Source organism: Mesocricetus auratus, unplaced genomic scaffold (genome assembly GCF_017639785.1).
Source record: "Mesocricetus auratus isolate SY011 unplaced genomic scaffold, BCM_Maur_2.0 Super-Scaffold_100676, whole genome shotgun sequence".
NCBI lineage: Eukaryota > Metazoa > Chordata > Mammalia > Rodentia > Cricetidae > Mesocricetus > Mesocricetus auratus.
The window spans coordinates 53,428,270-53,442,565 of NW_024429266.1; the positions used below are offsets into that span (position 1 = coordinate 53,428,270).

The 14,296-nt window shown below is 48.1% G+C and overlaps 1 protein-coding gene across 2 annotated transcripts in view; it reads left to right on the plus strand.

The window, feature by feature from the left end:
* Window positions 1–13,292, plus strand: part of LOC101828187 (maestro heat-like repeat-containing protein family member 7) — a 36,809-nt gene extending 23,517 nt beyond the window's left edge. The window contains exons 12-22 of one of the 2 annotated variants that reach the window (XM_040739085.1): window positions 2,426–2,570; window positions 2,983–3,155; window positions 3,575–3,712; window positions 3,815–3,929; window positions 7,788–7,928; window positions 8,496–8,672; window positions 9,016–9,174; window positions 10,217–10,318; window positions 11,299–11,401; window positions 11,918–11,977; window positions 12,676–13,292. In XM_040739085.1, the coding sequence (XP_040595019.1) occupies window positions 2,426–2,570; window positions 2,983–3,155; window positions 3,575–3,712; window positions 3,815–3,929; window positions 7,788–7,928; window positions 8,496–8,672; window positions 9,016–9,174; window positions 10,217–10,318; window positions 11,299–11,401; window positions 11,918–11,977; window positions 12,676–12,827 (1,465 nt within the window). In that variant the 3' untranslated portion in view covers window positions 12,828–13,292. The remainder of the gene's footprint in view (window positions 1–2,425; window positions 2,571–2,982; window positions 3,156–3,574; window positions 3,713–3,814; window positions 3,930–7,787; window positions 7,929–8,495; window positions 8,673–9,015; window positions 9,175–10,216; window positions 10,319–11,298; window positions 11,402–11,917; window positions 11,978–12,675) is intronic. The other variant, XM_040739086.1, reaches the window with a different exon arrangement.
* The last annotated feature ends 1,004 nt before the right edge of the window (window positions 13,293–14,296 follow it).

Genomic DNA, 14,296 nt, shown 5'->3' on the forward strand with positions numbered 1-14,296 from the left:
ATTTTGATCAATTTCTTCTTTTCAAATAATTATTGGGGAACATGATCTTAAAACCTTCTTTTTAGATTTAGATTTTTAATGCATATGGACTAGTAAGATATGGACGTCAATTTTGTTGTATGTTGAATGGATATTTGAAATAAAAATTATTATGCAAAATTATTATACAAGACTGGTAAAAATGTGCTAGTAAATCCTCTACATGTGAATGTATTTATATTTATTTAATCTGTTAAATTCTTGATATTGTTTTGCTAGGTTTTGCCCAGTTTGTTAGATTATTTATAATATTTGTTAGATTATTTATAATATTTCATTATTCGATTGTCCCTCACCTTATCTTTTAACTAGTCTTTTGCTGACAGTCATTTGTCACCAGTGTCTTTGCTGTTACTATGGTGCCTTTGTAGCATCCTCACGCTGACCCCAGGCTCAGACTTGTTGGTTTTCCTTGCCTTCTCTGCGTCCCAGGCTTTCCTGGTGAAACAGCTTTTCTTCTCCCTCAGCCTGTCCTTTCGTTTACCCTCTAATAAGGGTCTGCCCATCAGCCCGCCCATTTGCTCATGCAGGAAGCTTCCCTTAAACAAGAGACTTTCTGTGAAGCTTGAATGCCAACATTTTGCTGTTGTCTAACCTTGGAAGGCCTGACTCCTCATCTCCTGCTATCCACTGGTGCTGTTAGGAAGTGGCAGTCAGCCCAACTGCCATCCATCAGTGAACGGCTGTTCTCTACTTGTCCCTAGAGCACATGTGTGCCATGTGGCCAGAAGTGAAATTCTCCTCTTTTTGAAAAATATTATTATGTAGTGTGTGAGCATGTGTGTGTGTATGAGTGTGTGGGGAGTGGTGTGCATGTTTGTGTGTGGTATGTGGTGTGTGTAGGCCAGAGGATTACTTTCAGGATTGCAGGAGCTGGTGTTCACCTTTCACACTGGGGTCTTAGGGATGGAAATCAGTTTGTCAGGTTTGGTGCCAAACACCTTTACCAGCTGAGCCATCCCACCAGCCTGAAATAAATTCTTTCTTTGCCTCTTATTATCTTTTCTTAGTTTACTTGTTACTCTCTTCTGGTCTTTTTTTCCTCTCTTTCTTCCCTCCCCTCCCCCTCCCTTCTCTCTCTCTTCCTCCCTCCCTCTCTCCCCCCTCTCTCCTTTCTTTCTTTCTTTCTTTCTTTCTTTCTTTCTTTCTTTCTTTCTTTCTTTCTTTCTTTCTTTCTTTCTTGAACTCACAGAGATCCACCTGATCTGTCTCCTAAAGGCTGGGATTAAGGCCAGCCTGGTCTACATAGTGAGCTCCAGGATATTCAGAACAGAGAAATCCTGTCTTGGAAAAACAAAAAACAAACAAACAAACCCCCCAAAAACAACAACAACAACAAAAAACAAGAAACAACCCCACCAAAAAACAAAACAACCAACCACAACAACAAAACCAAAACCAACAATAAAAAACCCAAAACAATACCAACAACGACAAAACAAAACCACTTTATTATTTTAGAAAACATTTTTTCAGAGATTTACTTTTGTTTTACATGTGGTTTTGACATATCCAGATGTGTAAAGAACAGAGACATCTGTGAAAGTGTCCCTCTACAGAAGACAGTGTGAGGTGTGAGCCTGAATGGGGCTGTGTGAAGGGAAGCCCTCAGCCCTGGCCTCAGAGGGACATGATTGCACTGGGCGGTCCAGGAGGAGTCTGGAAGATTCTCTCTCTCTCTCTCTCTCTCTCTCTCTCTCTCTCTCTCTCTCTCTCTCTCTCTCTCTCTCTCTCTCTCTCTCTCTCTCTCTGTCTCTCTCTCTGTCTTGCACTGGGCGGTCCAGGAGGCGTCTGAAAGATTCTCTCTCTCTCTCTCTCTCTCTCTCTCTCTCTCTCTCTCTCTCTCTCTCTCTCTCTCTTTCTTTTTCTTTTTTTCTGGTGGGGGGGATGGTGTCTTGTGCAGCCCAAGTTGACTTCAGACTACCTATTTGGTTAAGGATGGCCATGATCTTCCTGCCTCCACCACCTTCCAAGTGCTGGTATCATAGGTGTTGTTATAGATACATGAACAACCATACCAAATTAGGGACTGAACCTAAGATCCTGTATACTGAGCTGTCTCCCCAGCCCCAAATGCAGTGTTTGTGAGAGTAAGGAGAACTTAGATATGGCCACAAGGAAGGACTTGATCTGATGCTCTCAAGGGCACCGGATAAGCGTTGGTCTTCGATGTTTCCAGGCCCACAGGTTAAGTGAACATCTGCCCGTTTGTACAATAGAACAGGGGAGTCTGGAGGTGATGAAATGGGAAAGAGCGAAGAGAAGCAATAGGACAGGATGAAAGCAGGGAGCTAGACCTGGGCTAAGGAGCTGAGAGCCCTTTGGGAAACTGAGCAACAGCGGAAAATGTGTTGCCTGTAACTGTTGGTGGCTTCTGACTCCACAGAGGGACACATAAGTCCTGGGAAATCCTGGCTTCCTTCCCGAAAGGCTACCAAATGATCATGGAATATCTGCTGCAGAGGCTGATTTCACCCCAGACACCCAAGGACCAGGAGACCAGCCATGGAACAGTGCTCTCAACACCAATTGTATGGAGGGGCAAGTGGAGCGGGCTGGGAGGGAAACACACTGGGATTTCTGCTGGGCTAGCTTGGGCGCTATGAACTAGAACCATTAAGGGGCCATTCTAGTGGCAGAGTCTCCAGGTTGGGCTGGAAGGAGGATTTCCAGACAATTGACTTGCCTAGAACAGAAGAATCCGTTTCTAGTTTTGAATATGGGGGTGCAGCGAGGGGTGCCTGAATACTCAAGGACTCTGAGAGGCTGAAGCAAGACCCATAGTCACAAGAGCACATAAGTGCATTCCAGAAGCAGCCTGGGATAACCACGCCCGGTCTTCACTTGCTGGTAACATCGATGACTGCACTGGGCAGGCCTATCTGGGTGATAGGACCTGTAAAGGACAATAACGATGATAACATCCTGCTCTCTTCACTCCAGGTCACCAGGGCCATCCATGAGCTGCTGATGATACCGAGTCAGCGGTCAGAGGTGCAAACCTTCTTCGCCTCTATGTTTGTGGCACTACTTTTCCAAATCTCTTTCCTGGTGACTAGAGGGAGCACTGTGACCCAGGACGAGCTGCTTGAAATGGAATGTGTGGACCCCGTGAGGTACCTTGGGCTCTGGGTCAGTGTGCTATGGACTATGACCCACGTGCCGGCATCTTGGCACCCCGCTGACTTGGCCAGCTCTCACCCTCCACACTGACTTTATTACTCACATATTGTCTCAAGAAACCTTCTTCGACTTCCTTGAAAAGACTTTAAAGTGGCTGCCCAGGTGGATGTGGGTTCTGTATCAGGATAAAATCAAAACAAGACTGCTGTGCCACAGACCCAGTGTGGCATTTCCCCAGCCTCTGCAGGCTTCCCGTGCCACCTGGGAGACCCCTTCCCCACAGCCCTTGCTTGCTTCAGTTGCCATTCCACGGCCAGGTTCATAATTCATATGATGGGTGGGTATCCCACATGGGTTTAGGAGGTCAAGGGCGTGGCTGACAGTGACTCCCTGCCTCTGGCTCTGTCCTCAGTTCTTCTGTAGAGGCCTTGAAGACCTTACTGCGGAGCTCGGGGTACATAGACCACATGTCTTACATTCAGACACTTGGGGGCTGGGAATTGCTTGTCAGCCCTGAAAAGCACTATGATGGAGTCACTCTGCTGGCCAGGTAAGCTGCATCCAGTCCCTGGGTGGAGGGCCTTCTGTGCTTTTGGTCCTCTCCTGTGGTTGAGAAGACGGTCTTATTCTGAGCACCCTAATGTTATCTCAGGTCCCTGGTTGACAAGAATTGTTGGCACAATCGTCCTGTCTTCAGCTTCCTCATCAGAACCCTGGAGAACCCAAACTGTGCCCATTACTTCACAGCCCTGGTGTTCCTGACAGAGGTGACTGGAGAAGAGTGGGCAGAGGGTGGTGGGGACAGCTTCCTGGGAAGCAAGTGGACCCAGGGGACTCCTCTAGAAGGCTCCTGGGGAAGAAAAGTGGCCTCGTTTACCCATGCCCAGCGACGGGCTAGGGAATGTGGGTAAGGTTTCTTTGAGTCATACATCTCTATCCTCCTCAAATCTCAAGGCTTTGACTGCGCTGAGCTTGTAGTACACTAGTTCTCTCTCTTGCAGTTACTTCAGCTTTGACTAGCCACCTGATCCACTCTATAATTCAGTCACCAGACAGGGGGAAATGTGTAGAAAATTAATATATATAAATTTTATAAAGCCATTCATCTTTACAGCACCTAAAGAGAGTCACTTGCATGCCTTTGCTTGTATGAAGATGTGTGTGGAGGGTGAGTGTGTGAGAGTGTGTGTGAGTGTATGAGTGTGTGTGAGTGTATGAGTGTGTGTGAGTGTATGAGTATGTATGTGTGTATGAGTGTGTATGAGTATGTGAATGTGTGAGAGTGTTTGTGAGTGTGTATGAGTGTGTGAGAGTGTGTGTGGTGAGTGTGTGTATAAGTGTGTATGAGTATGTGAGTGTGAGAGTGTTTGTGAGTATGTATGAGTGTGTGAGAGTGTGTGTATGAGTATGTGAGTGTGTGAGAGTGTGTGTATGAGTGTGTATGAGTATGTGAGTGTGTGAGAGTGTGTATGAGTATGGGTGTGAGTATGTGAGTGTGTATGAGTATGTGAGTGTGTATGAGTGTGTATGAGTATGTGAGTGTGTGATCATGTGTGTGGGGTGAGTGTGTGTATGAGTGTGTGTGCGTGTGTGAGTGTGTGTGAGTGTGTGTGTGAGTATGTGAGTGTGCGAGAGTGTGTGTGAGTATGTTAGTGTGTGAGAGTGTGTGTGAGTATGTGAGTGTGTGAATGTGTGTGAGTGTGTGTGAATGTATGAGTGTGTATGCATGTATGTGAGTGTGTATGAGTATGTGACTGTATTTGTGAGTGCGTGTGAGTATGAGAGTGTGTGAAAGTGTGAATATCTGAGTGCGTGAGAATGAGTGTGTGTGAGTGTATGAGTGTGTGAGAGTGTGGGGGAGGTGGGTATGTATGTGAGTATGTGTATGACTGTGTGAATGTGTGTGTGTGTGTATAAGGTTAAATTATTCTCTAATATTCTATGTCCTGTTCTTTTCATTGCATTTTTATTTTTGAATTAACTTTTTAGTTGGTACACAAGGAAATGAGTTCCACTGTGACATTTTCATACACATACAACACTGCAATTTTGTTCTTATTCACTCCCTCCACTATCTCTCTCTATTCTCCCACCCCTTTTTGAGACAGGTCCTCACTGGGTAGCCCTGGCTGACCTGGAACTTCCTAGATAGATCAGGCTAGCTTCAAACTCAGTGCACACGCACGTGGAGGTCAGAGGGCAACATGCACAAGTCAGTTCTCTCCTTCCACCAGGTGGGTCCCGGGGATCGAACTCAGGTCTCAGACTTGACAGTGAGTGCCTTTACCCACTGAACCATCTCACTAACACCAACCTACCTAATTAAAAGATAAGTAAAAAGTGGATTACTTTTGAATACCAGCAGAAGATAATACAGTAGCCACAATACCAGGATGCAAACATGATCTTCATTCTAAGATGCTAGCAGACACTTGCTAAGTATGCTAAGGATTCTCTTGGAGGATGTAGGGGTCTGACTAGCTGGGGGTGCATTCATGCAGCGGGTCTCAGGCCTTGGTGGAATCAAATCACTGGGGATGCTGTTCAAAAGGCAGACTCCTGGGTCCTTCCCCAAGAGGCTTGAGCCAGCTGACCTGGGTTAAGCCTTCATCTTCTAAAAACACTCTGCTAGCTGTTGTGGGCAGGTGCTCCTTGGGCTTAGCTTAGAGAAACAGCACAGGAGACTAGCCTACATGTAGGAGGGCCACCTTATTAGAGCAGTGGTTTTGAACCCTTGCTGCATACTAGAAGCCTCTAGGACAGCTGTTCTCAACCTGGGGGTTGCAAACTCCAACAGGGGTTGAAAATCCTGCATATCAGATATTTATATTATGATTTATAACAGTAGCAAAGTTACAGTTATGAAGTGGCAACGAAATAATGTTGTGGTTGGAGGTCACCATAGCATGAGGAACTGTATTAAAGGGTTGCAGCATTAGGAAGGTTGAGAACCACTGCTCTAGGAGATGCTAAGCCTTACACCACCTTTTTAAAAACTGCTCCTGGGTGCCTGGTTCTTCAGAATCGCTCCAGGTAGGGTGCAGGAACTAGTGTGCTCTAAGCTCTGGAGTTTACAGTTGTGATCTAGGCACAGCTGGTACTACGGAACACTCTAGAAGTTCCCTCAAATGCTAATGCCCAGCTGAAAAGAGTAGACACCCACATAAGCAGTTGCTCAGCTGCCACTCTTATTGGAATTTCAGGCTGGAGTGGAGTTAGCATGTGTAAGTTAGGGCATTCAGGTAGGGAGATGGGTGAAGCCCATTTTCAGCAGCAGGAGGGGGAGCTCTGACAGTTTTAAAGTGGGGAACCAGTGGGGTTTAGGTACCAGTTAAGAAAGTGGGTCCATACCCGTATGTGAGAGGCCATGCTATGAACACTCGGCAATATTTTCCAGTCCCTTAAAACTTCTTGTTCAGGGCTGGAGAGATGACTCAGAGATTAAGAGCACTGGCTGCTCTTCCAGAGGACCTGGGCTCAATTCCCAGCATTTACATGACAGCTCACACCTGTCTGTAACTCCAATCCAGAGGACCTGCACCCTCACAGAGACATGCAGGCAAAACACCAATGCACATAAAATAAGAGGAAACCTTCTTGCTCACTGTTACCTCCATCCACAGGCAGTCACAGACAGAAGAATTTAAAACAGACAGGGCTGTGCAGTTTAAACCAGGGTACTTAAGAACTGAGCCCAGGCACCTTAATTCTCACTTTGTAGAAGGCAGAATTCAGGCTCATAGAATTTAAGAAATTTGCTTAGCTAATGAGTAAATTATGGTAGATCTGTTTAGTGGCTTGATGAGAACAGAAAGACATATTTGCCTTAAGGGCAGACACACAGTCACACAGACACAGAGACAAGGACACATACATACACTCACAGACATACACATGCACACACACACCAACATGTGCACATATACACAGACAGACACACATGTACATACACAGACATAGGCATGTACATGCACACACACAGGCACATGTGTGCACACAGACATAGGCACACACATGCACACAGACATAGGCACACATATGCACACGCACAGACACACACACACATATATACAGACAGACGCACACATGCATATGACACAGAGATGTACACACATGCCCACAGACATACATACACACACACACACACACACACTCACTTGTCTGTCCTCTGGGAATCCTTTCCATTTTAATGACACACACATTCCTCTGTCTGCTGGAGTCCCTTCCTATTATCTTATCTAATTGTCTTCTAGTCTAAAGACGTAGGCTTCATGAAGTTTTCTTTATCTTCAAGTATAGTTCAATCAATATCTGGCTCCTTTGTAAGCTCCCATTCATGATGCTTTGTAGCTGTTTTCAACCTGTGGCATGTTGTCAGTTCATGGCCGTGTCTTTAACGTTCTCCAGTGCTGGGATCTGTGACGGCTACACTCATTTCTCATTACTGTCTCCCATCATCCCTTCTCAAAGACGCCTGAGGAAGACTTGCACCATAGACGAATGACAGGATGTGAACTTTAAGCTCTGACCAAGGCTCTAAGAACATGATTTTGCTAACAAGCCAGAATCTAGATTCAGTTGTTCCCTTGCCTACCTTTCTGTCATTCTTGGTTTCCTTTTGCCAGCTGCTCCGCTGTCCAGATGTGGCCGGTGCTGTGGATGAAGTCTCCACCAAGGTTCTGGTAGACTGGTTCAAGTGTGAGGAGTCAGCCATAGAGCATCTATTCCTGCAGATCGCGGAAATCTTCACAAAGCACAAAAACACGGTGAAACTGGGATAGGGGCCAAGGACACGGCACCCAGAGAAGGATCGGGTGGATCTGGAGAGCTAGCGTGTCCAGTTACAGACAGGGCGGGACACACTCTTGGAATCAGAGTATGGGTCCTCTTGAGGCCAGTTGTGCAAGCACAGAATCCAGGTGGGCTGGAGCCATTCACGCTTCCTCTGGTCTAGGAATGGTCCTGGAGGAAGTTGCCCTGTAGGTCACTTCAGAGAACAGGCCCAGTCAATTCCAGGACCCCAGATGTTCCACCCAGGTCTCTGGAGATGGGTATCATCAGGAGTGAGGAGGAACAAAGAGAGGATTTTATGGTGCAGTTGATGGAACATTTCTGTCTTCTCACCTCTGCCTGTGGAGGGCAGAAGGTTCCTGGCTAGGTACCCTTTTGATAGTCCAGTTTGACCACCATCCAGTGTTGGTGCCATTCCTACTTCCAGAGTGAAAATCAAGAGAGCTTGTGCCCACTGGTCTGTGTGTGGGGTGGGATTGATGGGAAATGTCCGTGGGGTCAGAGTTTCCTGACTCTGCTTTTGAGCGGCTGTCACTCTGTAGATGAGGCACTTCTACATCCTGCAGCCGTACGTGCTGAGCTGCTGCTACTCCTGCAGCTGCGAGCTGGTGATGGAGACCTTCCTTATGCTACAGCGCATCATCATGGACTTTAGCTTGCATCACACCTCTTCCTTCATCATCGAGCTGACCTTCACTTTGGCACACTTTTTTGAGGAGGTAAAGCCCCGGGAGGGATGGAGAAGTTGCTCTCTTCCCCTAGGGGGCGCTGTGGACCAATAGAGAAGGGTGGTTCTATCTTACAAAAAGCCCTTTCTTAACCCCCAATTTCTTTGGCTCCTTAATGTCCTTGGGAATCCGACGGCATCCGTACCTTGTTTTGTAATAGTCAAAAGAGGGCAGATGAGAGCAGCACAGGAGAGCTGTGTTGTTGAGTAAGTGGATGGGGGGTATGCACGGGAACTTGGTTGGTGGGAGCAGGGTTCAGAATCCTTCTGACCTGGGTGACCAGTGCAGGTGCAGGGGTGCCGCTGTCTTCCTGAGAGGGTCTCCTCTTCTCCAGGAGTCAGAGCAGCTGCGCCTGATAGCCTTCGAGATCTACGGAAGCATCCTAACTAAGGTCTCCAGGATGACCCTTGTCTTTCCCTTGAGGCACCATATCCTCAACTTGCTGGTCCTCCTTGTGTCACACCTGAAGGATGCAAATGTCAACGTGATGGAGGTGAGAAGCTGGAGCCTGGAGCCTGGCATTCGGTTCTCTCTGGAAGTTAATGCAGAGCATGGCAAGCCCTTGGGCAGGGCTGTGACAGTGTTGTGTAACACTGAGAGGACCCACTAGGCTTTTGAAGTTGGAGAGGTTCAGTGAGCAGAGGTGCCGGGCTGTTGGACTGACTCTCCTCCAGCTGCAGCCTGACCCAGTAGAAGCTCACTGTCATGCAAACCCAGATGCCGGAAGTCTCATGGTGGCACTAGCTTTCTCCCTGCTGCCTTGCCTTGGCTCTTGTGGACTTTGTCCAGACTGTTTTCTGCCCTTGCCTTACCAATGAGGGGAGATGGAGAGCTCCTGGTGTGGGTTGTATGCTGGGCAGAGCAGACAGGCCCAGACTATGACAGGCCAAGCCCTGGGCCCAGAAAACCAGAAGCATGTACCATAGCAGACACTAGGAAACTGCTGACTTGATTTGTAACAGAAGGCCACTTAGACCACTACATCCAAGGATGCTGCTGAGCATCTGACAAAAAGGGATGGGTCCCTCCTGATGAACAAAGTGATCTTCCTGACCAAGTCAACCTTGATGTAGAGCAGAGACTACTCAGGTGGGGTGCCAAGACCTTAAGGAACCTGAGTGAGGTGGTATACTTCCATGAGCCTAGCACTCAAGAGTCTTAATGTGCAAATTTGAAGCTAGCCTGGGTTATATAGCAAAAGTCTGATATTTGTTTTCAGAGAGACTGCTTTGGGGTTGGAAAGCCATGGTGCCAACGGCTGTGCTGTAGAGTCATGCTGCTGTGGGACTCAGTGTTACTATCACAGCAACTGGAAAAGGCATTGGAACTGTCACTTCCTCTTGTTCATGGGGAAAAAAGAGGTTATCATAGAGCCAGATGTCTAGACAGGCTCTCCATTTCTCCTAAGCCTGGATCCCTGCAGGGTCAATCCACCAAGGTCAAATGGGCTGCCACCTGTCTCCCTCCTGGACCCCTCTGCATCTTTGTCCAACCTCACTCCCATGATCCTCATACTGAGCCTCCTATCTCCTCAGATCTGTAGGCTCGGCCTCTGCAATGTAGCTACCATCATGGGCTGGTCCAAACTCAAAGTGATCTTCGCCAAGAATGATGCATTCACCATCCTCAGTGCCCTGGTAAGCCAGCTGCTGACTCATCATTCTGCCCTGATGGGAGTTGCCCCACCACCACCTCCATCCCTCCACCCCCATGCCACTACCCCGTCACCCCCAACAAGCCATCTGTCAGTCTTCCCCCTGCAGCCTGGGTTAGCAGCAACGGAGAATAGCTCATTGAACAGTGTGTCTCCTTTGTGCTGGCCACCGAGTGGTGCTTTCTGCCAGCTCGGTACTTCCTGTCTGCCCTGGAGAGCTAGCTACATGACTTGGTAATTTTGAGTCTTTGGGAAAGGGTAAGGGAGAGAAATATGCTTTCTAATAAAAGGCAGGGCAGGCACTCCACCCAGCTCCTGCTCGAAGACAGGCTTGACCCCAGCAGAAGGGTCATCTTCATGGGGTAGGAATGGAGGAGGGGTAATGCTTAGCCAATTCGTTCCTTGTCTATTAAACACTGTGGTTAAACATCATGAAGACTTTGGGTTTTCAGCTCCAGAGGATGAGAGTCCATGATGGTAAGGCATGGTAGCAGGAGCAGGGATCTAAGGGCTCATATCTTGAACCACAAGCATGAAGCAGAGAGAGCAAACTCAAAATGGCACAAGTCTTTAAACTCTCAAAGCCTGTCCCCAGTGACACACTTCCAACAAGGCCACAACTCCTAAACCTTCCCAACAATGCCATCAATTGTGGACCTAATATTCAAATGCCTGAGACTACGGGGAACAAGTAAATCTACACACCAATAGAACTGAAGACTACTCATTATGTCAAGGACTGTGGCTTGGTCAGTCTAGGAAGGCTTCGTGGAAGAAATAAGGTTCTAGAAGCTGGGATGCATGAATTTATAAGAGATTTTGAAGCCTGTTTTGGTTTTGGTTTTGTTTTGTTTTGCAGTTGGGACAATTTCCCTTGACCTCCCCCCCCCCATTTAGACTGTGAGAGGCAAGAGAGTTGGCAGGTACCACTTTAGTTGTGCCTTCTAACGATGCTTCTTCCAGTTGCAGCAGGAAAAGAGCAAGGCGCTCTGGTTTTTGAAGCAGAGCGTGACTCTCTTCAAGAGTCCGCAGGGCCCCATCCGCCAGGTGGCTGTGTGGTTTGCAGGTATGATGGCTCTCTGTCTTCTTAGAGCTACTGTCTCCTTGAAGTTGGGTTGTTCAGATCGAAGGCTAGGTGTGCGAGGTTCTAAAATTACAGGAACCACGGCAATTATAGAGTCCTTGGCAATGACCAACACAGGGAGCCCTGTCTGTAGTAGAATGGGCCAACTCTTAAGAAACCAAGGCAGCACAGCTCCCAAAGGGTGGGTGGAGCATCAGGCCTGTGTGTAGTCCCGAGTGGGGGAAGTTCAGTGACAGGTAGACGCTACCTCCTGCCACCCCATAGACAAGCCTCTTTTGTGGCAGAGTTTATCTACATCTTCACCTGGCCCAATTACTTACGAGTTCTTTGCAGAATTGGAAAAGCAGTTCGTTTTCTTGGAGCAAGTCCAGCCCTAAGGCTGGTCACCAAGGATGGGAAAGACAGACAAAAGGACGGGTGATGACTTTTACTGGGGAACTTACAGTTAGGGCCCACTGGCCCCTTGTGAGCCCACCGAGTGCCTGTGTGCCCCTGTAGGTCAGATCATCCGGGACCTCACCATGACTGAGAAAGAGGAAATGGAGGAGGAATATATGGGTAAGTGGCCATCCTATTGCTTGCTGCTTGTATCTTTAGGAGTACTAGCATCAAAGGGGTGGCTTGGAAATGAGGGCAGGAGGGTTCCTAAAGATCATCATCCAGGAGGGCAAAAGCTGCATCTCCAAGTCACGTGGGTCTGGGGTTCTGGTCAGAGCTCCCCACACCCATTCACTCTCACTGCTGTTGAGGCTGTTTGTCTGCCAGGCTGGTCCCTTAAATTCTCCTTAGGAAAGAGCTACCTTCTCCCCAGGGGTACCACAGTGTCCCCAGCCCACCCTCTCAGGGACTTCATCCCTGCTCATGTTATAGTGTGGGGACCTTTGTGTTCTCACTGTCCCTGGGACATGTCCCCTGTACACTGCGCCATTATCTCTTCTCTCTTACCCTTCCATTGCATTCATGGCAGAGACCCCCAGGTGTGGCTCTGTCCTGGGCTGCAGTTCTCCTAGAGGATCAGAGGACTTCACACAGAATGGGAGAGAAAGGCAGCCCTAGGGAGGGACAAGTGGGAGGACCAAAAGAACAGCCTGTCCTGTGTCGCCCTGAGCCAGGGGCAATTTGGGCAGTGTGGATTTGTAGAAGACATCTCTGCTTACATTGTAGAAGTTACTGGGTTTCCTCCAAGCAGTGCCAGGGCCCTGCTGCCCCACCTGGTCCCTTCTGTTCACTGTACCATTCCCTGTGTTCTGTTACAGCCTTCAAGTACATGCAGAGAGACCCTGACCCCATAGTCAGCTGCCTCACTGTACAGACTTTCTACATCCTAGAAGCCAAGGGCCCCGAGACGCCAGCTAAGACCCTTTCCTCCTGCCTCTGCATGAGGAGGCTCCGAAGGAGATACTACTGAGCCCGCATGCTAGGGTCCAAGACCAAGGCTTGCCACCAATAACACTGTGACATCAGGCCACCTCCTCAGTCCTCTACTAGAATTGATGTGTCCCTGTAGAACCTTGCTAATAAGAAGAGAAAGCATGAGTTTTTTGTGGAGTTGGATGTCAGTCTGTGGTCATGAGCTGCCTGGTGTGTAGAAATCCTCTGGGTCGGGCTGGCTTCTCTGGCTCTGCTGCCTTGTGCCCACTCCTGTGCAACCACGTGATCTAAGGTCACAGTAAGCACTTTTCTTTGAACTAACTTGAATTACAGACTGGGCGTTAGACACATGCGGTATCTAGAATTTATTTGTACTAGCAGATGTTTGTTTTGTTTTTATACAGGGTCTTGCCATGCTTCCAGGCTGGACTCAAACTCACATTCTCCTGCCTCTGCATCCTGAGTGCTGGGATTATGGATGCGTGTCACCATAGCAGCCTTTATTTTATTTGAGATACTGTCCTGCTACTTAGCCCAGGCTGCTTTTGAACTCTCCTAGTGGCTGGGCAGTGTTCTTATTGGTAAACAGCAGTGTTCCCCTGGCTAGTTGAAGCAGGAAAGTGATTAGTGTGTGTGTGTGTGTGTGTGTGTGTGTTCAGAGATCATGGTTAACTCTGTAGGTAGGACCACTCTATAAAAAAGCAGCAATATGGCTGGCTGCCCCTGGGTACCACCCAAACCACAGCCCCAAAGCATCCTTCCCCTGGCACACTAAGGGGACTTGCTCTTTCTCGTGCCCCTATTGGAATCAGTCTTACTGGGATCTGCCTGACAATGAGTCCTTGGGGTGTTCTGTGTCTATACAGGGTCATCTGTGACTCCTATAGCCCCTCTCCCCTTACCTTCTTGTTTCCTGTTACCAAAACCTTCAGTCAGTCGGCAAAGCTTATAGGAAACAATCTCATTTCCTTAAAAAAATGCAAGCTTCTTCAGTGGGCAAGCATGCTTGGACTTGGCTGGAGCCCTGTCAACTGTGAAGTCTGGCTTCATAGGCCCATGCCTTGAAGTTCCCAGGTGTCTCCGGCACACAAGCCTTCAGGCACCTGAGGTGCTCAGCACTCAGAGGGCAGAGGCAGGCAGTTCTCTGTTAGAGGCCAGCCTGGTCTACAGAGTGAGTTCCAGGACAGGCTCCAGTGCTACACAGAGAAACCCTGTCTTGGAAAAAAAAAAAGACCTGCCCCCTCTCTTTGCTGGTCCCCCTAGGCCTACATCTTTCTTGCATTATCCTAAGCTCACCTGCTTGCAAACAAACTCCAGGGTGGCATTAGAGGTCATCAGCCAGGAGGTTTTTCTCACATTTTCCCCTTGGCCTGTTTCCTGGCTCATCATAGGCTGCCCTCAGTGACTACTAGGAAGCTTTCTGGGCTAAACATTTTATACATGGGAGTAAATGGAAATAGCCAAGACTCACTAATACCTTATAGCTCCTTCCCTCTCCCCAAAGGA